The sequence below is a fragment of the Eublepharis macularius genome, chromosome 2, assembly GCF_028583425.1.
Source record: "Eublepharis macularius isolate TG4126 chromosome 2, MPM_Emac_v1.0, whole genome shotgun sequence".
NCBI lineage: Eukaryota > Metazoa > Chordata > Lepidosauria > Squamata > Eublepharidae > Eublepharis > Eublepharis macularius.
This window is the reverse complement of record NC_072791.1, coordinates 48,572,492-48,599,636: the sequence shown is the minus strand read 5'-3', so window position 1 is coordinate 48,599,636 and position 27,145 is coordinate 48,572,492. Positions and strand designations below refer to the sequence as shown.

Here is a 27,145-nt window from a genome sequence, read left to right as displayed (position 1 = left end):
CTTCCAGGGTCAGTGGTGGTAAATCAATAGATGCTAGTTGGGCACAAATGAGCAGCCATGCCTTTGCCTTTAAAAAAAAAAACCTCAGTATATACATATATACAGTAGGCAGTTTTTTTGTGCAGATCCGTGCTTCTAAATTATCTCACATTAGTTTAGTTACATGCAAAAAAAGAGTTAAATATAGGGGGCTTTGTATTATCTTTAAAACAAAGTGGTTCTTTGGTTACTTAATTCAGACATGTTCCATCACTGGTTAGAAATCAGGCATGTCAGTGGTCTAACCCTGAATTTTTGTCCATGGGTAAGAAACTAGGCATGACCACAGTCTACCCTGAATGAGATTTAATGTTTTATACCACTGACAAATCGTGAACATCTGTTAATAACCCACCCAGCCACTCTGTTGTTTTGAAATATCCGATGAACACCAGGGATGTCTCCAGCATCATCCCATTTAACCTTTCCCAGCTGCTCAATCCTCCTTTTAAATATCCCCTTTTAAAATGTACACATAAAAAAATTCCTTGCGCCTTCGTATTCAGACTGTAGTTCTTTCTTTTCAGTTCCAACATCTGCTCATTTCCCTTCCCCAATTCCCATTTTATATACTTTTAGAAACATATATTTTTCTTGTAAATACAATCCACAGTACTTTCTACTACTTCTTTCATCCCAAATATCTTGTATTATTTCCTAATCGTTAAGATAATATTTATAGGCAGAAAGGAGAACATTCTCGCTCTCCCCCACCCCCCCCACCCCAAACCCTCTATGCTTCCTCAGTGGTTTGACAAAAGCAAAACAGGAAGAAAAATGCAACATCAGAAAAAATTGAATTTGGAAAGGATAAAGAAGACATTGGTGGAACCAATTTGGAATTGTTACAAGCAAAGAAAGAGTAATCCGTCTTGGAAAATCATGAAAGAGGAAAAACAAGTATCATGGATGCCTTTAGCTAATGTGAGAACTAGTATGGCATAATGGTTTAAAGTACTAGATTAGAAACTAGGAGACCCACAGTTAGATCCCCACTCTGCCATGGAAGCTCACTGGATGGCCAGTCCCTCTCTTGCAGCTGGACCTACCTCACAGGATTGTTACTGTGAAGATAAAATGAACTTGCGGAGACCGTTGTAAACCTTGGGACCCCACTGGAGAGAAAAGCAGAATATAAATACCTAAATATTTACACTGGGAGCTTAGGGCAAGACTCGGAAATGATAAATTATTATTTGCAGTTTCTCTATGGTAGGAGATGAAATAAGTTGCATTAGAGGAGTTATTCATGGAAACATGTCTCCATTTTGCACTGGAATATATATGCAGAATAGTCTCATATTTCATAGCTGGAAACAGGGACATGCTTGTAACGTTTACACCAAGCAACACTACCAGGGCTCCCTCATTGAATAATGCTCTACTTCCTCTGCTATATTCCTTAACCTTAGTGATGGAGAGTGCCCTCCTGACATACCGTGACCCCTGATGGGGTTTACATAGCAAGAGACTAACTGAGGTAGTTTGCCATTGCCTGCCTCTGCAACCCTAGTCTTCGTTGGAGGTCTCCCATCCAATTACTAACTGAGGCCAACTCTGCTTAGCTTCTGAGATCTAAGAAGATCAGGCTCACCTGGGCTATCCAGGTCAGGGCATCCCATCCTTAATCTTACAGCAGCTTATTCTGCATTGCTAAAATTTTGATAGATGACAGGAAGATATAATAGCACTACCATCTGTGGTTATCAATATTTCAAAATTAACCTCACCAGCATGTGCAACAGCAGGCTGTGTGCAGCACAGGGCCTTAATGTTCATGTATGTGCATGTACGCATATGTGTATCACAGACAATATGCTTTCACTTCCAAATCAGAGATTTAATTTTTAGAAATTTCAGAGGCACTGGTGGTGAGATTTAAACCCTGAAGAATGAAAATTCTAGTAATTCACACAAATAAAATTGAAACAAGGCATTTTTCAATGGGCAAAAAAGAAATCAGGGCAAAATAGAGACAGTGTTTAACAACAAATAGCAACAGTTGGAGAGTATGGAATATGCTTCCAATTTCTGTCCACACAGAAACTATCACATTCCAATGTGATGTGGTAGCTAGAGTGTCAGACAAAAATCTGAAAGATGCAGCATCAAATTGTCACTTTTCATGAGTTTTATTGGGTGATCTTGAGCTAGCAAGTGCCTTGCAGCCTAGCCTACCTCACAGCGTTATTGTGATGATAAAATAGGGAAGAGAGAACTATGTATTCCACTAAGCTTACCAGCTGTCAAGTGGAATTACAACTGACTTCCAGGCTACAGATATCAGTTCCTCTGGAACTGTAGGGACTGGACTCTATGGCATCACATTTTGATGTGTTGTTTTATATTGTATTTTACTTTGTATTTTATACTTATTGTACCTCACCCTGAGCCTGCTTGCAGGAAGGGTGGGCTAGAAATGTAATTAATGATAATGATAATGATAATGATAATGATAATGATAATGATAATGATAATGATAATGATAATGATAATGATAATGATAATGATAATGATAATGATAATGATCCCTCCTGAGCTCCCTTCTTCCTTAAAGTTCCATCCTTCCCAGGCTCCTCCCACAAATCTTTAGCAATTTCTGAACCCAAAGTTGGCAACCTTGTATGCCACCTGGAGCTCCTTGGAGGAAAATCAGTGTACAAAAATACTAGACAGAGCCAGTAAAGGTTATTCAAGAGTCCCCTAGACAGACATTAGTCCTCTATAGAGACGACACATGAAACTTGGCATGAACGTTGCAAAACATTGTGCTGATAATGAGCAGTTCAAGGAACTTATTGGATAGTTACAGTGTTAAGTTTGTCGCATTTGGGAAAATGTAGTTTGTCAAGCATTAGGGTGGCAACATTTTGATTAACAGAGTATTGTCCCCTTTATTATTATGCTCAAGGGGGTCAAAGTAAAGACAGAACATGGGTGATCAGGGTGGAGCTGGAAGAATCTGATAGGTCAATTGAGCTATAATAGAATCGAGTAGATCAAAGGCAAAGCCAGGGCAGAAACTGGTAGATTATGGATTAAAATTTTACAGAAGCCAAAGTTCATCTTTCTTCCCTACTCCCTAATATTGGTTGTCTGACAAAACATGGTTTTACTGGACACAACCAGCCAGCTGTTAGTTGGCAACCCTACCAACCAACATTTTTTTTTTGAAAAAACAGTTATTGTCAGTACTGGATGTAGGCACCCAAGAATACAAGGTTCATCTTCATTCTTCTGTGCTTCCACACATGGGGCTGCGCAGGTGCAGGCCAGCCGCCGGAGAATTTTCTACAGCTTCTATAGCTCCGAAGGGGCCGTTTGTCGCGTGCCTCAGTGACCGTTTTCCCGCCCAAACGGTCACATGCTCGTCCAGCGACCAACGGCCCCTTCCCTCAGTTCTCTTCTCGCTGCCGCTTGGAGAGAACGTGAGCTTCGTTGCTCTGTCTTATTGTGTGCTTTTGAGCTTCTGGATTGATCTTTTGGCTTGACCTCGGACTTCGAACTTCGGACTACTCTTCTGCTTACTGATTTGGACTTTGACTTGGACTCGGTAATTAGCATGGCCCTGAAGATGGCCTCAAAGGCTCTCTTCAAACACTGTGTGAAGTGCCACACGAAGATGGCGCAAAGTGATGGCCATGACTTCTGCCTTTTTTGCTTGGGGGAGACCCATAACGTGACCGCATGTAAGGTCTGCCAGGGGTTCACCCACAAGGCTCGGCAGGATCGCCAGGCCCGGCTAAACTCTGCCTTGTGGAAGTCTGTAATGTCGGAGACCACCCCGATGCCCTCTTCTAAGGCCGGCCCTAGCCCCTCTGCCGAACGGCGATCGAGAGTGGGTTCAGTGGCTTCCGCGAGGTCGGGGTCGAAATCGCGGCCCCCAAGTGCCTCGGCGTCGAAAGCGGCCTCACCGGCGCAGGGATCGGCAAGGCCGCCCCGAGACCGGCTTCGGAACCGAGGATCGTGGTGCCGAGCCCCCGCTCGGAGCCGACGGCTGGCTCGATTCCGATCAGAGTGAAGGTGTCGAAGCCGAGATCCACTTCGAGGTCGAAGAGCCCATCGGTTCCGAGGTCCTCGTCGGAGCCACCGGCCAAGAAGAAGAAGACTAAGCATCGACACCGATCTCCGCGTCCTGTTCCACCAGAGGACGTCATCGTTCTTCCCCGCACTCCTTCACCTCACCTGGGTTCCCCGGATCCGGAGGAAGGCGTGGAACCAGTGCCAGAACCGACGGCCTTCGAGGTTGTGGAGGCGGAGTTTTCTCCGGGGCCGGAACTGAGCCCCTTGTTGAGGGGGAGCCGACCATCACCTGCCCATCGTTCCCCACCTGCTTCCGTCCACGGACATCGGTCCGGGGAGAGCGTTGGTTCCGACCATTCCATGGCATCCATTGCATCTCGTCATTGCCAGGCTTCTTACCTTCCCCCGACGTACCACTGCCAGTGGGAAGGGGCACCTGCCGGGTTTTCCGGCTCGGAACCGAGGCCTTCGACGTCGAGGCAAGCATGGCTCCCTCCGCTGGTCCGGGAAGAGGAATCCCAGCACAGTTCCAAAGAAGGCGAAGTGGAGAGCGTGGGGGACTACCCTTCCGAGTCCTGGTCCGAGCCTTCACCGGATGATGATGTGGCGCAGAGCACCAGTTCGCTATATGAGGATCTGAGGATCTACTCAGACCAGATGGCCTGGATGGCGCAGGCGCTGGAGATGGACATCTCATCGGCTACCCCCCAGACCAAGGACAAGCTCCTGAAGAGAATCTATGGGGACAATCCGGCATCCATCGGCTTCCCCATGCTTGAGGGCCTTGAGGAGATTGTGGAGAGGGTTTGGAAGGTGCCCTGCGACCAGCCTGCGACTTCTAAGAGAATCGAGCAGCTTTATAAAATCAAGCAGGGCACCTGGCAGGCTCTGGTGAAACACCCTCCTCCCTCCTCACTGGTCACGGAGGAATTCCACCCCCGGCGTTCAGGCCCGCCTTCGGCACCACCTGACAAGGAGGGCAGGAAGCTTGACGCACTTGGCAGGTGCCACTACTCCATCGCGTCTCTGGCCCTTAGGATCGCCAACTACCAGACCATCATGGCTGGTTACCAGCTTTATCTCTGGGAGAAGTTGGCGTCCTATGTTGGGGACCTCCCACCTGATAAGAAAGCGGTGGTATCCCTGCTGCAGACTGAGGCTGTGAGGCTGTCCAAGCAGCAGATGAATGCGGGGAGCCACGCTGCGGACACTGCTGCGCGGGGGATGGCTTCTGCGGTGGTCCTCAGGCGCCATTCCTGGTTGCGGTCGACCGCCCTTTCCCAGGAGGTGCGTTCCAGGGTGGAGACTATGCCCTTTGAGGGGGACTCGCTCTTCTCCAAGTCCACCGACGAGGCCTTGAAAAAGAAAAAGGAAGACAGGCAGACGGCGCGGTCCTTGGGGCTGGCTCCTGCGGACAAGCCCACTTCCAAGCCACGGTACGCCCCCCGGTACGGCCCATATCATTACCAGGGCAGGTACCAGCAGCAGCGGCCGGGCTACCAGCAATATCCTGCCTACCTGCAACGGACCTATCCTCCTGCACAGCAACAGAGGAGGCGTAGACCCTTCAAGCCTCGCCCATCACAACCACCGGCCCAGCAGAGGGATCAGCAGGGTCCCGGGTGGCAGTACTGATGGGGCACGCCAGCCGTATCCCCAAATTTTTCGGACAAACTGAGTCCACTCCTCGCTGAGTGGGAGTCAATAACATCTGACTCATGGGTCTTAACGATTGTTGATAAGGGATACGGGCTGGAATTCATTGAGCTGCCTAGGTGCAGTTCTCCCCTGACAGCTGTAAATAACACTATGGCCGAGCTTGATGCGGAAATCGTGTCCCTCGTGGCCAAGGGTGCTGTAGAAGAGTTGCCCTATGAGGAATCCGTGACAGGGTTCTTCTCTAGGTTTTTCCTGGTACCCAAAAAGGACGGGGGTTTACGCCCCATCTTAGATCTGAGGGGTCTTAATGCCTTCCTCAAGGTTACTAAATTCAAGATGGTTACATTGGCTACGGTGATCACCTTACTGAAACATGGGGATTGGTTTGCTGTCCTTGATTTGAAGGACGCATATTTTCACGTGGGGATACGGGAAGAGCACAGGAAATACCTGAGCTTTGTTTATCAGAGTAGAGTTTTCCGGTATAAGGTGCTTCCCTTTGGTCTATCCACTGCCCCACGAGTGTTCACAAAATGTGTGGCCCCTGTGGTCTCATTCCTCCGTGAGGAAGGCTGTACCATCTTCCCGTACCTCGATGACTGGCTCATCGTGGCTGAGTCGGAGGCTAGGCTGGTGCGGGACATTGACTTGGTGCTTGGCACTTGTGACCGCTTGGGGCTCTTGGTAAACTTTGAAAAATCCAAGCTGGTGCCCACCTGCAAGGTTTCCTACATTGGTGCACTGTTGGACTCCGTGGAGGGTAAGGCTCTGCTCCACTGGGAGAGGGCTAGGTCCCTAAGGGGTCTTGTGTCCATGTTTAAGAGGAACCGTTTCCAATCCGTGCGTACTATCCAGTGCTTATTAGGTCATATGGCAGCGGCTACCTCTGTGGTCCCCTTCGCTAGGCTGCATATGCGCCCTCTCCAAAACTGGTTTGTGCGGAGGTACGATGCCATGCAGCACCCTCCGTCCCTCAAGCTCTCCATCCCAAGGGTCATCCTGTCCTCCTTGGACTGGTGGTTGTCTGATGACAATTTATTTAAAGGGGCACCTTTTGGCTATCAGCATCCTGACGTCACGGTGACCACTGACGCCTCCCTGCTGGGCTGGGGGGCTTATTGTGATGATGTATGTGTGCAAGATGTCTGGTCTGAGAGGGAAAAGACCCTCCACATCAATGTGCTTGAACTAAGAGCCATACGTTTCGCGCTTGTGTCCCTTACAGCATTTTTGAAAAACCGCCAGGTGTTGGTACAGACGGACAACACGACTGCCATCTACTACATAAATCAACAAGGGGGCACAGTGTCCATGGCGCTCTGCCGGGAAGCCACGCTCACTTGGCAATGGGCAATCAGGAATGGCGTGACGATTCGTGCATTACACGTGGCAGGGTCGGACAATGCCCGAGCGGATGCCCTGAGCAGGGTCCTTCTGCTGGACCACGAGTGGGAACTGAACGTAGAGTGCATTGGGCCGATCTTTCGGATGTGGGGTCATCCGGATATAGACGTGTTCGCAACTGCGGCGAATACCAAGGCCCACATGTTCTGTTCCAGGGCGGGGAGCGACCCCCTCTCTATTGGGGATGCCTTCCAGTGTATGTGGACTCAGGGGTTGCCTTATATGTTTCCTCCGTTCCCTTTGATTCCCAGGGTCCTGTGCAAAATAGAGGAGGACAGGACGGACTGCATCCTGGTGGCCCCCTTTTGGCCAAGGCAGGTTTGGTTTCCGAAGCTCCTGCGGATGTCCCAATGGACATATGTGAGTCTGTCCCCTCGGCAGGACCTTCTCCTGAACAGGAGCTTAGTCCATCACGACCCCAGGAAGCTGCACCTGACGGCTTGGCAGATTGTTCCTCCCCTGTAGGTTTTTCGGATCAGGTGCAGAAGATCCTCCTGAATGCTCGCAGACCGTCCACTAGGCGCTCTTCGAACACAGATTCGAACTATGGGCACTTGCTAAAGGAGTGGTGCCTGCCAGCAGCCCCCTAGGGGTTATATTCGATTACTTGTGCCACCTGCGGGACCTGGGCTTGAAGGTTTCCTCTCTGAAGGTCCACCTTGCGGCTATCTCTGCTGCTCACACTCGAGTTGATGGTGGTACAGTATTTTCTCACCCGAAATCCCGTCAATTCCTTAAGGGCTTGTTCAACCTATACCCTCCTGTGTCAGCACCGGTACCTCAGTGGTCGCTGTCCCTGGTGCTATCGCGTCTTATGTTGCCTCCGTTTGAACCTCTGGCAACCTGCCCCCTGGACATGTTATCGTACAAGGTAGCATTCCTGGTGGCCGTAACTTCTGCTAGAAGGGTCAGTGAGCTGTCTGCGTTGCGATCTGACCCTCCCTTCCTGGTGTTTCATCCGAACAAGGTGGTCCTGCGTCCCTGCCTAGGTTTCCTGCCTAAGGTGGTGTCCGCTTTCCACCTCTCGCAGGATATTGCATTGCCTGCATTTTTTCCTCACCCTTCCTCGAAAGGGGAGAAGGCCCTCCATTCACTAGATTTGAAAAGGGCCATAGCCTACTATTTGGATAGGACAAAGGGCTTCCGATCAAGCCCTCACCTGTTTGTGTGCTTTGGGGCCAAGGACAAGGGTAACAGGGCTTCTTCACAGACTCTGTCTAGGTGGATCGTGGCGGCCATTAGCAAGGCCTATTCCCTAGCTGGGGTGGCTTGCCCACTTCATGTCAGGGCCCATTCTACGTGGTCCCAAGCATCCTCCTCGGCACTCCTCAGGGGTGTGCCTCTGGTTAACATCTGCAAGGTGGCCACATGGTCCTCTGCAGACACTTTTGTGAGGCATTATGCCGTAGATGTCAATGCAGAGCAGGATGTTTCTGTGGCCAAGGCTGTCCTACACTCCCTTTTTTCCTAAGGGAGTCTTGGATGAGTTTCTTTGCGTACCTGCCAGGTACCCTTGGGTGAAACTGTATATATGTATCTGTATATATGTATATATTGAATATATATATTTATTGCACATGTTGTATAGATGTATATATATATCTGTGTATATAGTTGTTATTGTGTTTTTTGTTGCACATGTGGAGTGTTATTGGTGTTGTATGATAATAAAATTGTGTTGGACTTCACCCCACCTTCCTTATTGTGTGAAGCTTGGTACTCTCCCATGTGTGGAAGCACAGAAGAACGAAGATGAAAACAGGGTTGACATACATGTAACTTATGTTCATCGAGTTCTTCTGTGCTGACACACAACCCTCCCTCCTACCCCGCTGTGAATTCCAATGCACGATGCTGTGGTGACTATGATGAATATTGGTGTCTTTGAAGGTTTATGGCTATGTGTATTGGTTAAGTGGCGGCAAGGAGAACTGAGGGAAGGGGCCGTTGGTCGCTGGAGGAGCATGTGACCGTTTGGGCGGGAAAACGGTCGCTGAGGCGCGTGACAAACGGCCCCTTCGGAGCTATAGAAGCTGTAGAAAATTCTCCGGCTGCTGGCCTGCGCCTGCGCAGTCCCCATGTGTGTCAGCACAGAAGAACTCGATGAACATAAGTTACAGGTATGTCAACCCTGTTTTATTAAATATGACCTGGATGTTGTACCTGAAAAGATCTACTGTCAGACCGATCTAGAGGCAGAGTAAATAAATTGCAAGCTGGAGTACGAGCTGGGAAATCCAAGGGATGCAGGGTTAAAAATAAAACTACATGTCTCAAACTGAAAGCAGTTTGGAATCCTGATAGACTGAAAGGAAAACAAGTAGAAATGGAGGCAGAGGAGAAATAAGCAGATTGACAAAGAAACCCATGGCACCAGTAGGGTTACATAAACAAGGCTATAATTTAGAAGCTGGCCAGGCAAAGTCCCAGAATTTGTCCAGAAGTACTGACCATCAGACTCATCCAATAGGAATAAATGAAGTTCCCTCGGGAAAGGGCATCTAGTATTTTTTTTAAAAAAAATGTTTTACTCATTCCGCTATCTCCTTGCCGAGCCCTCCCCCCCTCTCCCCCTCCCCTCTCCCTAGCTCTCTGATTCTAGAAGGTCAGCTTGTATCCTGCCATTCCACTCTGGTAGGGGTGGACCCTTCATCCAGTGGAAGCAGCCTTCCCTTGGAGGCTGCTTCCATATATTAGCGGAATAGAGTGATAAGCCATTATAAGCCATTATAGACAGTGGGAAGAACAACAGGATCACTGGCACAGAAAAGAAAGATGCTTCCTGTTTCGGTAACTGTGTTTCCAAACCTGGAGGTATATTGAGAACTTGTTCATAGATCTGTCAGTCACAAGGGTTGTATTTCAAATGAAATAATACTGGGAAAGGCAAGGTTAGGTTTCATTATGGAACATGTTCTAGAGAGCACCTGCTCTTTGTAGATTAAGGCTAAAAGCAGATGTGGGAGGGGGGCTACCATACCTAAAAACCAAGAATATTTCTCTCTCATCTTAACAGAGCAGTTGGAATTGTATTCTTAATTGTTTCCCCCCTTATAATGCATACTACAGAAAGTATAATATGGAACTGTATTTTGAATGAGAATATTTTGATATCCTATGAAAAAAGAAATAAAAGCAACGGCTGTGCCATTTCTACAATGAAGTTTGCAATCTTCGTAGTTTGCTGCACTTCCTAGTAAGTGCAGCATGAGAACAAAGTTAATCAACTGCAGCTTTTTCCACTGTGTCTCGGCTTCAAGCAACTCCCCTTTCTGGATAAAGAAAGATAATGTAGAAGGGCAAACAAACATGCTGGGCTGGCATACGTTTTTTAAAGATGTAATTGCAAATGTGGATTATAGGAGGAAACCCTCCGGCTCTTAACAAATTACCAGTGGTACCCCTGTTGCTTCTAGGGACATGTTTACATAGAAAGCTTAACCAGCCTTTGCAAGTAGTAGAACTGCAAGGCTGGAAACAGTACATGCTAGCCTATTAGATTCATTCAGATTGGTGAACTGTTTTTAAGTCATGTCATACTGAGTAGATGTGATCATGTAGGGAAAGTTTAACAATTAAGTCTGTCCCACCTAAGACTGGGTACTGAACCATTCAGAAACCAAAACTCATATTTTCAGAATTCCATTCTATTTCCCCTCTGATACAAAATGCAGGAATCTCACTTCAGTTAATACTGAACAAGTTTATATTTTAAATGTTTCGTGTTTATAAATACATAGAATTATAATGGGGAAAGGATGTATTTCATAACCATTGTTGCCTGTTATATAGAGGCAAATTCAAATTTGCCATTGAGTTTCCCAGAACCTCCTCTCTTAGCAAACTGTTCTTCTTTCTTCCTTCTAACCCATCTTTAAGAACCAAAGACTTAAGAGAATACTGATCAAAATCAACACTCCGATTCTTAATTAGACCATCTCTCCCTCCATCACAAGTACAAATTATAGGAGAAGAGTTCCCTTTCATTTCAAAGGATCACAAATCTTTGGCACTATCTCTACAGATAAACAAGGGTGTCTTAAAATAATTTATCTGTTGAACTTGCACATGAATTCCATTCTTCAGTTTGGGACAGGAATTAAATTGGAATAAATTATTTAGCTGGAACTATTAGTCCATGTTCCCTTTCTAGAATCCAAGAGGGATAAATTTGCTGCCTTCCATGAGGCAGACAGGCTTGTAGTTAGGTTACAGCCAGCTATGACAGGAAGCGGGGTCCTGTCATTCCTACCTCGCTAGGGGCAGAGACACACAGACACCCACATCTGGTATCCAGGTTAACAACACTTAACAAACTTTCCAGTAAGAGACTACTTCCCCCACTAGTCTGGAATGCTGCCACCACTCCCTATCCCCAGGCTTTAAAGCAAGGAAGAAACTTCAAGCCTATAGGGGAACTCAAAACAGAAAAGTCTACCTTGCAAGGTTGGGGTTGCAAATAGAGTTTCCCAAAATAAAATATTTACGGGTAGGTGGTCCAAAGCAGGGCATGAGATTTGGCTGGTCCTTTGAGGTATCAGAGTCAAGACCCTGGCAGAATCAAGCTGCCGGGTCCTCTTTTTTCCACCTGTGATGGACCAGACAGCTTGTCCCGTACCTCTCAGTCAGCGACTTAACTACAGGGATCCAGGCAACGGTCATCTCTAGGCTGGACTACTGTAACTCGCTCTACACAGGGCTTCCTTTGAGCCTGACCTGGAAACTGCAGCTGGTTCAAACTGCAGCAGCGTGTGTTATTGTAGGAGCGCCAACTGGAGCACATATAACACCTATATTGCACCAGCTGAAGTGGCTGCCAGTTCAAGGTTTTGGTACTAACCTATAAAGCCCTATGTGGACTGGGACCAGCGTATCTACGAGACTGCCTCTCCCCATATGTGCCCCAAAGGATGCACTGATTGGGAAAGAAACATCTATTAGTGGTCCCTGGCCCCAAGGAAGCCCACCTGGCCTCAACCAGAGCCAGGGCATTCTCGGTCCTGGCCCCAGCCTGGTGGAACTTTCTGTCTACTGAGACCAGAGCCTGGCAGGATGTGTTATAATTTCGCCAGGCCTGTAAGACAGAGATGTTCCGCCAGGCATATGGTTGAGGTCAGGCTTGGCCTCCACAGGCTGAAAAATGGAGAAAAACGGAGAATAAAATCTGAATCCCTCCCTACTAAGGTTGTCCACCACCTTATCATGTCGAGTTGTGTCTGCTGCTATTGATTGCCACCATCTGAATATATGTTTTTATATGTGAATATATTATATTATATTTTTATCAATCTATTATGGTTTTAACTATATAAATTAACTTTAATGTGTTTTAATATGCTGTAATCCACCTTGAGCCCTTTGTGTGGAGGGCAGAATAGAAATCTAAATAAATAAATAAATAAATAATAATGACTAGCAGCTTCTAAGTTGAAATAAAACAAAGAGCAAATGAAAGTACCTTCAAACTCGCCCACAGCCCAATATGCCTGACGAATTCCTATTGTATAAAGCTGGGAGCAAAAATTTATTTAAAAAATACTGAAGATAATTAAGTACCAAATTCTAAGTGCTAAAAACAGAAGGCCCACTAAGGACACTCATGGATTATAATAACACTAAATAAAGACCCAGTAACAAAAAGTCTTGAGAGTTGACATATAAATTGCCCTTGCTACATAAACAAATCCAACTAGAACAACAAAACAGGATATTATTGAGAATGCATGTAACATTAGAAATAAAGAAAAACAGATACTTATTACTACCTTAAACTTTAACAAAGGTGATTAAAAAAATAGATTTCACCAACGCTTACAAAAACAAAAAACCCACAAAGAATCAAAGTGAAATTAATGATATAAAAAGAAAAAGCATTTACAAAACAGCAGATGGAAAGAAATCAGAAACACATGTAGGAAATTGAGGTACTCTAATAAGACCAAAACATCAGAAATTAGGACGAAAGAACAAGCTGGAAAAAAATAACCAGTAGAAAATGTCAGACTAATCTAGAAAAGGACCTTTGCCATGAAATACGCTCAGTCATGCCCATGTTTTGTAGAGCCTATGTGGTTTCTGACCTAGAGTGTTATTTTAGCTAATAGGCAGTAGCAAGCTGTGAAATCTGGATAATGCAAGATATCAAAACTTTTCCAAAATGTAAGATACTTACCTACCCTTCATTTGATATGGTTGAACCAGACTGACATGTATGTTCTACATGCTTCCTAGAATCCCTGCGTGCTCTCAATTTGAGTATCTTTACATTATCATATAACTGAAATATTTTTCAGCTGGGAGTTGTACCATAATATGACCAAACTACCAGGACAGCAGAACAACAGGAAGTAGCTTTTGCCGTGCTGTAACCAGATTGCAAGAGGGGATGTTGCATGGTTTAGTGTTGTCCCACAAGCTCTTTTACATAGAAAACGAGCATGTCAAGCAGAACAATATGCTACTTATATGTTATGTATAGGAAGCTTTTTTATCTTAAATGTGTTTTCAGACGGCAGCATGTCATAAGACAACTATACTATTTGCCAACTCCATAGATTTGCTGAGTCAGTACCCTATTTAAATTTAGTTTCCATAGCACCACCAGCACCATCCATCAGGAATATGTGGCGCAACCTGCCAACTGTGAGGGATTTATATATAAATATCCTAGTCAATTCTCATTATGGGATAATATCCCTTTACTCACTAGGTGCAGGATATTCCACCATACATATGTATGTATGTATATATAGCAGAGTTAATAGCTGAATCCAGTGAGAAGTAATATCATTCTCCAGATGTATTTGTTCAGATAATACCAAGTATCAAGCCCCCTTTCCATCTGCAAGTACTCTTCACTCTTTCTATTCAAATTATTTATTTATTTTATTTATTTATTATTCTATTTATAAACCACCCATCCTCAGGGGCTCTGAGTGGTGAACAACAGTTAAAATCAATAAAAACAAGAAAACAATAATTCTAAAATCAACTTACAATAAATAATAATAAAATAAATTAACCAAATACATTAAGGTGCAATGGTGGGGAGAACCCCCCCCCCAAAGGTGGGAGGCTGACATGGCACCGCCCCCTTCAACCACCGAACGCCTGGCAGAACAGATCTGTCTTACAGGTCCGGCAGAACAATAATATGTCCCGCTGGGCCCGGGTCTCCATTGACAGAGTGTTCCACCAGCCTGGGGCCAGGAGTGAAAAGGCCCTGGCCCTGGTTGAAGCGAGGCAGGCTTCCTTAGGGCCGGGGACCACCAGTAAACATTTATCCACTGATCGAAGTGGTCTCCGGGGAACCTACAGGGAGAGGCGGTCCCAAAGATATGCTGGTCCCAACCCGCTCAGGGCTTTAAAGGTAAGACCAACGCCTTGAACCTGATTCGGAATTCAACCAGAAGCTAGTGCAGCTAGAGCAGGACAGGTGTGATATCTGACTGGTAGGATATACTAGTATATTTGCCAGTATCTGATTATCTTCTAAAATTTTAATAGGCTCTGAATTTGGCATTCCCAGATCTTCCAGAATCTGGCTAAGCCATTGTGCTTCTTTGCACGCCTCTGCTGCAGCAACATATTCTGCCTCTGTTGAAGAATAAGCTACTGAGTTTTGTTTCCAGCTAGCCCAATTTATAGCTCCATTTCTGAATAAGAATACAAATCCACTTGTAGACTTATGATCTGTTCTGTCTCCAGCCCAGTCTGCATCTGTATAGCCTACTAATTTAGGATCTGTTGTTACTGTTAACTTTAGTTTAAGATTAATAGTTCCTTTTAAATATCCCACTAACCTTTCTAGTGCAATCCAGTCCTGATTAGTGGATGAACTCACTCTTTTACACAGTATACCCACTGCAGATGCAATATCAGATCTGCATGTGTTAGCTAAAAATAATAGTTTCCCTGTAACAGTTCTGTATAATTCATTATCAGGTAAAGGTTCACTTTCATCCTTTTCTGAAATGAAATTAGTACTCATTGGAGTTGTCACAATAGGTGCTTCCTTTAAACCCAAAAATTCTATCAAGTCGGCAATTTTCTGCTTTTGATTAAGAAGAAAACTATCTTCTCTTTCTACTTGCATACCCAAATAGTAAGATCATTTTCCAAGTCTTTTAACTTCTACTTCTTTATTTAAACATTCAACAATTTCTGTACACTGTTGTTTGTTTTCACTACACAATATCATAGCATCTACATAAATAAGTACATAAGCTATTTTTTCATTTTGTTGTTTTGTAAAAAGGCATGGATCAACGTTACTGTTGTAAAAGCAATTTGTTTAACTTATCATTCCAGGCTCTAGCAGCCTGTTTCAAACCATATATTCCTTTCTTCAGCTTACAAACTAGCCCTTTACCTATTTCAAACCATTCTGGTTGATGCATATACAGTTCTTCTTCAATTTCTCCATTCAAAAAAGCTGACTTTATATCTAGTTCTTCAAGATGAAGTTGTTTGAATGTGACAAAACTAAGCAAAGCTCTAATTGTACTGTACTGTACTACAGGTGCAAATGTCTCATCATAATCTTCTCCATATTTTTGTGTATACTCTTTTGTCACTAACCTTGCTTTATATCATTGTACATTTCCATCCTGATCTAATTTTTTCTTAAACATTTACAAAGCAAAGGCACACTAAGGACACGCCAAAAGACCGCTGCTGCAATCCAAAGCTTTATTCATAAATGCCGAGGGTCAAATCAAAAGGATGGGGGAGAGCCCACTCTCTCCGGCTGCTCCCGGCAGGAGATTGGCAACGGGTTTGCCTGGCTAAATTGTCCCGTTTCGCAAGGCTCACAGCTTCATCAAAAGCCACAAATAAATTCTACAATGAAATATACAATAGGTATGTTAGTTACATCACAAACTGAAACAAAACAATGTACATTTTATTTTAAACAGTGTAGCAAAATTTCAATAAAGATTGCAACAAACCATCACCTTGGTGTAAAGCGTATTCCTTTACTACAAAGTAACCAGCTGGACAAGAGTCAAGTTTCTTCTTAGTTTTAGTTCAACAATATTTCCTCCCTTGTTGGCAGTTGTGTGGGTGGGCAGCAATTAAGTAGCCTGCCAAACATCCAACTTGTAACTGAAGGAATCAGATTTAAAGGGAAACCAGACCAATTTTGCATTAGAAAGCTACCCCAAGAATGGGGTGAAATCTATCTCCTGGTTAAGACCATTTACAACCAATAGCCTTTTTATCTTTTGGCAATTTTGTAAGTATCCAAGTATTATTTTTATTCAATGCTTCAGTTTCTTCTTTGACCGCTGTCATCCATTTGGCTGCTTCTTTCACAGGTAATTTGTCTATTTTTTCTACGTAGTCGGGTCACTATTCTGTATTGCCTTTGCTGTGTATGATAGCCGTTCTGCTGGCACTTCTTTATTGATTCAAGATGAACGTCTAATAGAATATTTGGCTTGTTCTTCCAAATTATCATATTCAGTTTCCACTTCTGTTTGTGAATTCCTTGTACTTGAATTTCTATTTTCTATTTTCTTTTCTTGTAAGAATAATTTTACTTCATCCTCTTCAGTTGGCCAATTAATATTAGTCTGTTCCTCTTTAAAACTTTTCTGGTTAGGAATATACATACAAGATTGCTCTTTTTCTTTAAAATACACTATGCTTCTTACGTTCACTTCTCCTGTTTCTTTGTTAAGAATTCTATATCCTTTGCATCCTTTTTCATATCTGACCATTATTCCCAGTTCAGTTCTATTGTTAAGTATGGAACGTTTTTGTGCTGGCACGCATGCAAAATCTTTTGATCCAACCATTCGAAGGGGACTTATATTTGGCACTCTTCCAAACCAAAGTTCAAATGCTCTTTTACTAATAGTTTTTGTTGGCAGTCTATTTTGCAAATATGTTGCTGAAATCACTGCTTTGCCCCAATATTGATGTGGCAAGTTAGATTCTGTCAGCATACATCTAACCATTTCCAACAGCAATTCTTTCTTTCTGGCACTCCATTTTGTTCTGGAGTATACGGTACAACGTGCAAGTGAAGTGCTCTATTCCATTTTTGTTCATATAAGACTTGATGTGGTGTGACATAAACTCACCAGCATTGTCTGAAAGTATTACTTGTGGTTTTCTCCCAAATAGATTTTCAACACTTGCAACCTAGTTCTTCAGTTTTTCTGCAGCTTCTGTCTTTTCCCTCAAAAGATAAGTTAGACAATATCTGGAAAAATCATCAATAAATGTTAATATGTATCTATTTTGTCCACATGATATTGGTTGAATTGGCCCACAAATATCTGAATGAATAAGTTGCAAAGGTTTTGTTGAACTTCTCTGACTTTGTTCAGGGATAGAAGGGCTTGTTCCCTTCCCCAATAAACAATTTTCACATTTTTCTCTATTCAAATCAATTTTACAAGGTTTAATTTCCATTCCTCTTACCAAATCTTTCTTTTGCATTTCTTCAATTACATTGAAGTCTCTATGACCGAGCCTTTTATGCCACAAATGAATACATCTTGCGCTTCAACTCTGTTTAACCAAATTCACTCTCTCTTGACTTGTATCTAGATCAAAAACTCCATTATTTTCAAAACCGTGAGAATATAGAACACCATCTCTAGTGATTGTACATCTGCTTCAACTAAAATTTATATTAAAACCATGCTTGGTCAAACTGTCTGTTAGTTCTGGCAAGTAAACCACATTTTTCACCTCATTGTAGACAATTCTTCCTCTTGCTAAACATTTAAGCAAGCCTTCTCCTTTTCCTTGAACAGCTATTTTATTGCCATTTGCAATAAAGAAGAACTCAGCATTACAGGTCATGTGCATGGAAGCTCCCAAATCAATTATCCAACCAAAAGATTTAGTGTTAATATCCTTGCCTTTTCCCCCCACACTATGAAATTACTAAATTGTTCTGGTGAGCAAGAAAAACATTTTTCATGTGCCTCATTATGGGGCAATATTCCTTCACTCACCAGGTGCAGGCCATTCCTCCTCCTTCATATATATATATGTGTGTGTGTGTGTGTGTGTGTATGTATGTATGTATGTATGTATGTATGTATGTATGTATGTATGTATGTATGTATGTATGTATGTATGTATGTATGTATGTATGTATGTATGTATATGTGTAAGCAGTCAGCCCGGCCTTCACTAGTTGTACAGCAGTTTTCATATAGCTGCGTGTAACATTAAAAAGTATACAAGCCTCTGGAGTTTAAAATGGCTACCAGAGAGCCACCAGAGAGCCTCTGCCGTTGCTACATCCTGCCCGGGAGAACCAGGCATGCAAGGAATGCTGCCCTGGAATGTGGAGTGACTGCGGCTTGATTGGATTTACTGCCATCCCAGCCCCGGAAGGGTTCAGTGCAACAAAGGCCTTGCAGAGTCATCCCCACTTAGCACATTCCTTTTCCTCCTTCTGTGATGAGATCTCCTGTCCATGACTGAGGAGCTAATCAAATGACATTCATAAGTATAGACAGTCGTTCCTGGCACAATGTGTTCCCTCCCTAAAAATACCTAACCAAGTTTCGGTGGGCTTCATCAGAAAACTGTCCTTTTTGTGCAGTGCTAGAAATAGTTTTGTATCAGCATTCACAAACCCGGCAGCTATCCATCAAGGCAATCAACCCTTTTGTCTAGCCCAGGAACTGACCATTGGAGTCTGTCCTAACTGCTAGGAGGACACTACTCCACCTTGGGGCACATTTTACCTATAAAAGCAGAGCCTTAGCCCCATTCAATTTGAACATGTTTCCAGATCCACAAGCACTGTTCCCTTGAGGTTTGCTCTCTTGGCGCTGGACATTTGAAGCTTCACTCTCTCTCTCCTCACCACGGACTGGACTACTCTCCAGGACAGGTAGATATATTTACTCCCTCTCTCTCTATTCCCAATCTCTGGCTACATTTCCTAGGACTCTCTCTCTGTCTCTGTAATTATTTCCCCCCAGTAATAGGTGTGTATGTACATGAAGTTCTTGTGTTCAATAAAAGTTATTGTTTGATATCAAGTACCAGACTTGCTGTTCTAATTTCAGAAGGGACCTGGTATATACAGGTGATAGATCCCAGTTACCGCCTCTCGTATAGCCGTCTTCCTTGCTTGCTAATTCCGCCATAAATCATATTTATTGCAAGGAGACCACTTCTGGTAACATATGTATATATTGCAGCATCAATAGTTGAATCCAGAGAGAAGTAATATCATTCTCCTGACATATTTGTTCAGATAATATTGAACTTAATTTAATAACTATATAAAGCAAAGGAAACAGCAAACTATGAGAGAAAACTTGTTCATGACTTGTACATAAGATAGACAGTTACAGTAATGGACCTTTTTTAACTGACACAAAAGGAAGGAAAGGGCCAGTTCAATAGCAACAGATAAACAAACTGACACTATACAAAGTACCAAGCCCCCTTTCCATCTGCAAGTACTCTTCACTCTTTCTATTCAAATCAGGCTACAGTGATTTATTCCAACACCAACAACGGGTCCCAAGGCACAACTATGAAAATAAAAAACATTTCTTGCCTGGCACCCTAGGCTGCTGGAATAATTAAGACCTGAGGAATCTAGTCCACCTAGTCCTGCCTCGTTTTGGCAGCCCAGCTGTGACGAGCTAGTGAAGAATGAAAACATCCTTATTGCCACTATACAGAGGGTTCCCAAAACACTGATCCGGCACAGCAAATTTTAAAGACTGACTAGGCCCATGTATGTGGATTCTGCTGACAAGCAGATAAAGGGAAGATAAGCCTTTTTTCTCCAATTCCTTTCAGGACAGCAAGCTTGCTATGTTAACATTCCCATCTCCCCTATCCCTAACAAAGAAAGGGCTGAAAGATATAGAGTCATACCTTCCACTGATAAAACCAGACATGTTTCCTTGAATACATGTTGACAGACCCAGACTTGACACAATGTCCATTTAAAAATAAATAACAGTGATAGCATTTTTGCTTCCAAAATATATCAAATTTATAACGGAAAGAATAGAATTTTAAATGGTTTGTTTTTCTTCCTAAGAACATCTACAAAAGAGAACTATATTTTCAAAGTTTTTAACTGTATAATTGTTTCTTAAGTGACTCGTCATATGTGATTTCACTTACAATATTGTTTTTGTTCCCAATTAAGAAGATGCACCAACAACTGAGGACTTGCTGACGGTTTGGTGTCTGAAAATACTTGCTCAGGTGACACAGATTTTTTTCTCCCCCACATATCTCTATGCCAGCAAAAGTCAACTGCACAAATATTTGTACAAACAGACAAAAGGAAAAGGAGGAGAAAAATCACATATAAATCCAGATTTACTTGCTTTATTTTTCCTGGTTCATTCCTCTCCAGTCACTTTGTTGCTGTTTTCAAGCTGCTGATTGTTGTTGGGGATGTGTTGTTTTCTTGATCACTCAGAAATAAGCACTGTACATGCACTCTGTTGGATCAGAACCAAAGTCGTTCAAAAAGGAGGGAGGCAGTAATTACCAGGGAATGTTATACATGTGTTCTTCCACTGAAATCAATAGGATTTTTTATTATCCAGCATTGGTTGGATCATGTCCTAAATAAGAATTTCAATGTGAATAAGAAGCATGTCAGTGGCCTAATAAAACTCTTTTACCGAAGATGGCATTTTACATTGAAGTGGGGATTCAATAGTTAAATTAGCTAACTAGTACATGCCTGTGAGTTAAGTCCAGGGAATTAAATTGAAGACATATAAAAATGCAATCATGCTTGTGGGCTACACCTCTTTCATCAGTGATCTTAGTTATCCCTCCCTGGCAGTCAAGGAAACAGACAGTTGTTGCAAATGAACATTTAGCAGAAAGCAGTTATACTAAGTATGTTACGTGGTATATAAGGCCTAAATACACAGGTTACTTGTATATAATTAGACCACATGTTCACATTGCTCCTTTTTCAGGACTTCCTGTGGATAAATTGAAATTTTGAAAGAATAACAGAAAATGATTGAACATAGCAAGCATTTTGCAAAAACGTTGTCAAAGAAAAGGCATCTCTCTACCACAAAACATCAATAAAATGCAAAGAAAATGCAAAGAAATGCAAACACAGCATGAGGGAATACAGCCACAAAATGGCTACCACAGGAGGAGAGAGCCCAAAATGGCTGCTGCAACTTACCTTCAGTTACACAGTGAAGATCCCTGTGGTAAAGTGGCAGCTTCTGACAAATCAATGTATTTAAAAATCTGCATAGCCAATCAGATCTGCAATGGTCAGTCAGAAGCCTTGCTTGGCAAAAGCCCCACCTGGCTCCACCCACTTTCTAAAAACACTTGGCGGGCACCAGGAAAGGCATCAGCGGGTGCCAAGGCACCCATGAGCATCACATTAGGGATGCCTGTCCTAGATATAATCCTTTGTCCTGTCTCAATTATACTGTCATTTATAATGACATTGGGGGAGAGGCTCCCTTCATGTACATTAATATCTCACTAAGTTGGTACCGATGTCAGTACGATATCACTAACATTTCCAAGTATAGAGAAACACCTCAGAATTCTGACATCTGGACCTAGCACTCTCCTTTACTAGAAAAAATTATCCTCTCTCATTTTATTATCCTGTGTCTCTACATCACCTATATATTGCTTCCGTGGCTGGTATTAGCCCATCGTGATGTGGGGCAGCTGCCAGGTCCCATGGCTTCTAGTGAGGCCCACTGCTTTTGACTCCCTACTCACACATCTCCTCTGATACCTCCATTCACACCCTTCCACTCCCTGATTGTGAGTGCTTTGTCACTTCTGCTCCCAGCTGTATACGCTGCCAAGCACTGCTGGAGAAGGGCACATGGCTGCTACACAAAGCATCAGCATTCCTGGTGCCCATGAAAGTGGCACTACTAGCTGCATCTACCACCCAGCACCATTGGGGAAAGGGCATGCAGGCAGTGTGGGCAGCTGTGACTATAGGTGGTGGGAGAGCTTGCAAGTGGGCAAAGGAAGGATACATGTGTAGGGCAAGAGGGATGGGAGGATAAGAAAGGGAGCCTAATAGTGGGCATAGGGAGCCCACTGAGAACTCTCTCCCCAGGCCCCTCAACACCTGGAACTAGACCTGATGGCCCCTATACAGTAAACTACATGGATTGACAGCTTTTTTCCCTCCTCTTAGGGGAGAGCAGAAGAAGGGCTTTTGTGCAATTTCTGTTACCTGAGACTTTAATGTATCCACAAATGGATATTCACAAATGTATTCACGTTTCTTTGTAGGTAAAGAGATCCCAAATATCTTAGGGGTCTTGGCCTCCAGGCTTGTTGGATAATGGTACCATCATCACCAAAGGGCCTCACCAAGTTTCCAGACTGATTTTTTTGGTTTCTTCAGATTAGTTCTAGAGTTGAGGCATATAGGTGTATCCATTGATCACCACTCTGTTTTATGATAGCATTGTACTTAGTAGCTTTCTAAATGCATATGAAGCATTTTAATTAATCAAAGCTATCTTACACTCAGAGCAGGAGAAGAGTGATTAGTAGTAGAGTATTGGATTTTCATACATGGGCTTCAAAGCGTCATCCGTAATATCTTTAATTAAAGTGTTTCAGACCTCTACCTGAAATCCTAGAAAACCTTTAATAGTCAAAATAGATAATGGTGGGTTAGATGTATCACTGGTCTGACTCAATGTGAGGCAGGATACATATGTTAAGCCCCAATTGAAAAAATGTGTATACATGGAAACACCACAAAATGACTATCCCCTATAATAACACCAAAGAGGATACCAACCAAAATGGGGAAAAAATGCAACAAAGGATGTAAATGCAGTTATATCTTTAACTATGGAGAGTGAAAACAATGGAAAATTTCATAATTCTTAATTAATTAGTTTAAAGACATGATCCAGACAAAGACTATTAAATCGTATTGGTTTCATTGAGAGTCCTAAACACATGCTTGACTGGATACATTGAGACCTTATTTATTTATCTGAATGCATACATTACTTTACTTTAGGACAGCTACAGTATGTATTGATGTGAAAGTTGGATGATGAGGAAAGCTGACAGGAAGAAAGTTGATTCATTGAAACATGATTCTGGAGGAGAGTTTTATGGATACCAGCCCCCCCCCCCAAAGTAAGTGGGTTCTAGATCAAATCTAACATGATTTCTCTTTAGAAGCTAAAATGACAAAACTGAGGCTATCATATTTTGGTCACATCATGAGAAGACAAAACTCACTGGAAGAGACAAAACTCACTGGAAGAGACAACAATGTGAGGGAAAGAGGAAGACCTGAAATGAGATAACTTGATTCAATAAAGAAAGTCACGTCCTCCAGTTTGCAAGATCTAAGCAAGTCTGTTAATGATAGGACATTTTAGAGGATATTAATTCATAAGGGCTGCCATGTTGGAAGCAACTTGATGGAACGCAATACATACATATGGTAAAGTATGTAAACATGTTAACTAGAGTAAAAATATTAAGGTAAAGTAGCCCTTTATCTCTCTTTTGCATGAAATAGTTCACAAAAACTTTATGACATGTTTTGCTAAACAACATCAAAATACAAAAAGCCTTCAGAGGAAAAAAAAAACCCTCAACTTGGGCCCACCATGATTGCCTCAGGAAATTTTATTGAATTTAATACTTAAAAGCCAGTGTAGTATGGAGGTTAGTGGATGAGACTAGGATCTAGGAGTCTGATTAATGAGATGTTAAATGTGAGGTGGGTTTTAGGAAACTGCAACCCAACTCAGGTTTAATGTGACCCTAACCCTAAGCCAACCCAGCATCTTGTATATTCTGACCCTAAGAGACCACTCTGTCATGATGCTCACTTGGTGACCTTTGGCTAGTCACTCTGTCTCAGACTAACTACCTTAGAGGGTTATTGTGAGAATAAACTGAGGAAAGGGAGAACCATGTATGCTGCTCTGAGCTCCATGGAGGAATTTCAACAACTGTGCAAAATGGAGTGGATGGAAGGAAACTGTAGCATTCTACAGTTCTGCATAATAATTTGTTCTTTAGAAATATGATCTGAAACATCTCACTTGTCAACAAAATACTGCAAAAATTGTCATATGACATAAAATTATTACTATCGCTAAAATTGGAGAGGAATTTTTAGGTTACTGGTTTTACAAACCGAACTGAACTTGCCTTGCCACAAACATATGCTTGAAAGTCAATGATCATGCCCAAAAGGTAGCTAGCTAGTGCAAAACCACCTAAACTTGCCTGTACAAATGCATTTTAAAGAACTCTCCTTTACACAGACTTTTGAAAACAAGACTAACTGTTTCAGGTCACATTTGCTATCAATATTATTATATTTCTAAGGCAATATGACATTTCTACTTGCAAGTAAAAACATTACTTCAGATGATAAATATTGTAGAGAAAAATATTACCCTGCTGTGCTTCCCCCACCCCCACCCCTGTTTTAATAGAAGAAGATCTCAGGCTGTCATGTGAAGAACACATTTTTATAAAAAGTATTTAGCACCTCCAGATGACCTCCAAGCAGAAATGCATCATGCTATTCAGATTCTGTCTGTCAAATGCTATGAAAAACAGTAAGTAAATATAAATGCCATTAAAGGGAGAAGTTATCTTATTAGGACAAGTTCTAGCGTTTTAAGTTCTGACAGCTTCCAATTTGGATATCTTCCAGTGTCAATAAAACTTGTTGAAGCAGAACCTTACCTGGTTTTCACCACATCGAGGGGGTGCATCAAGCAAATTTCTACAAGACCTATAAGATGATAGAGAAGAGAGGCCTGGTAAATATATTTGATCACTATGATTAATGAGGTATAAAATGTTCCAGTGAAAAGCATGTTCGGCAAAGGGAATAATATAAACCAAAGGCTTATATTCTCCAAGGGGTCCTTTTTTTGAAATAACAACAAAAAATGATGTGACAATGTGAATCTTTGTCACAAGATATTATTGTGCAGGGATGTTAAGATCTCATCTAGGAATGTTGTTATTTTCACTTCAGTCATGACCTTTGACCTTGTACTGTTCCCCATAAGTGAGCCATAATCTATCAGCTTCAGGTACTTATTAACCATGTTTAGGGACTGGGCCATGGCTCAGTGGTAGAGCATCTGCATTACATGAAGAAAGTCCCAGTTTCAATTATCAGTGTGTCCAGTTAAAAACGATATGGAAGACTTCGGCCTGAAACCCTGGAGAACCACTAACAGTCAGAGTTACTGACCTTGATAGATTGATGGTCTCACTCAGTATAGGGCAGCTTCCCACATCCAATGTTAGAATCAGAGCTTTTTTTCAGGGGGAATGTGGAGTTCCGGAACCTCTTGAAAATGGTCACATGGCTGGTGGTCCCGCCCCCTGATCTCCAGACAGAGGAGAGTTTAGATTGACCTCCGTGCCGCTCAGTGGCGCAGAGGGCAATCTAAACTCCTCTCTGTCTGGAGATCAGGGGGCAGGGCCACCAGCCATGTGACCATTTTATCTGAGGGTAACCCACTGAGTTCCACCACCTCTTTTCCCAGAAAAAAAGCACTGGTTAGGATAGTTATATTGACCTCACAAGGTTGTTGCAAGCAATTATTGTTTTGAAAGGCCTAAAATATTGTAAACGTACTATATACATGCTATGCTTGTTGTTATAATAACTACAACAAACGGGGATCCATGAGAATTCACAGCGGAGAGAAATCCTCCTTTGCCCTTACTTCCCTCCCTCCCTCGCAATAACAACAACACTTGATTTATATACCGCCCTTCAGGACAACTTAACATCCGCTCAGAGCAGTTTACAAAGTGTGTTATTATTCTCCTAATAACAATCACCCTGTGAGGTGGGTTGGGCTGAAAGAGCTGTGACTGACCCAAGGTCACCCAGCTGGCTTCAAGCAGAGAAGTAGAGAATCAAATCTGGTTCTCCAGATTAGAGTCCTGCCGCTTTTAACCACTACAGCAAACTGGCTTTTCTCCCCGCACACTGTCACCTCCCCTAACTTGCTCACTGATGCTATTGCTCATATCCTCCTCTTCCTCCTCCTCCTCGTCCTGGTGATTTGGGGTACATTGTGGTTGTTATATCAGTGCAGAATGGTGGCCAAATTCTAACCAGGGCTTTTTCTTCCTTTTTTAATAACTGCGGAGTCAATGCAACTAAATCTTTGGTATTATGTCTCCCCAGTAATAATTTTTGTTCCTTAGGTTTGAAGAATCTTAAGTGGTAGCCATGGGTGACCCCATTGTCTGTGTGGGAATTTTACTATCTGTATACAACCCTTTGTAATTTGATATAGTTGTTGTTGTTGTTGTTGTTGATGATGATGATGCACAGCAACCTTAGCTGTAGCCAGCCTCACATAACAGGATAAATTCAGAGAAAGATATTCTTGTTGGAGTAAGTATGAACTCCATAAGTAAAGGCATATACTTGTAGCAGCTTCACATGTTACTATTATAGTGCACATTTGGAAATGAAGCAAAGGCCTTTATTTCACCTTATGAAACAAACTTTCCACAGGAGACAAGCTACAGGAGCTGGCAGGAAACAAAGGTGAGTTGTAGCAGCCTGTGCTATGCAGTTTGGATGGGATGAAATAGATTGAAAGTGTGCTATGTGTTGAACGTGTGCAATCTGCTACTACAGTCCTAAAAAGGGTTACATCCTTCTAAATCTACTTAAGTCTATGGGTTTGGAAGAGTGCAACTCTGCCTAGGACTGTACCATAAGCCTCATTGAAATAAGTAGATCCAAAGAAAGTTAAATCTTAGGTCCCAAATTGAATTATAATGAATAATACTTGAATTTTCTACTTTTGTGTCCCAAATGTGCATGTCCTGAAAAAAATGTTAATCATACCAGATTCTGATTTTTGTTACTGCTGAGCTGAATAGTATGGATGTTTCAGTGAACATTTGCACATTCACACTCTAAATGTGGGTCCCATGTGGTATTTTGCATCACTTTTTTGTAAATGGATGTGAAACCATTTAGAAGGAGGGAAATGTCAAAACATATACCCAC

At 42.7% G+C, this 27,145-nt stretch overlaps 1 protein-coding gene across 3 annotated transcripts in view; it reads right to left on the bottom strand.

Moving 5' to 3' along the window:
• Positions 1–27,145, bottom strand: part of SLC25A21 (solute carrier family 25 member 21) — a 452,302-nt gene that overhangs the window by 185,092 nt on the left and 240,065 nt on the right. For all 3 annotated transcript variants that reach the window (XM_054972241.1, XM_054972242.1, XM_054972243.1), the window contains exon 2: positions 24,835–24,883. In XM_054972241.1, coding sequence (XP_054828216.1) covers positions 24,835–24,883 — 49 coding nt within the window. The remainder of the gene's footprint in view (positions 1–24,834; positions 24,884–27,145) is intronic.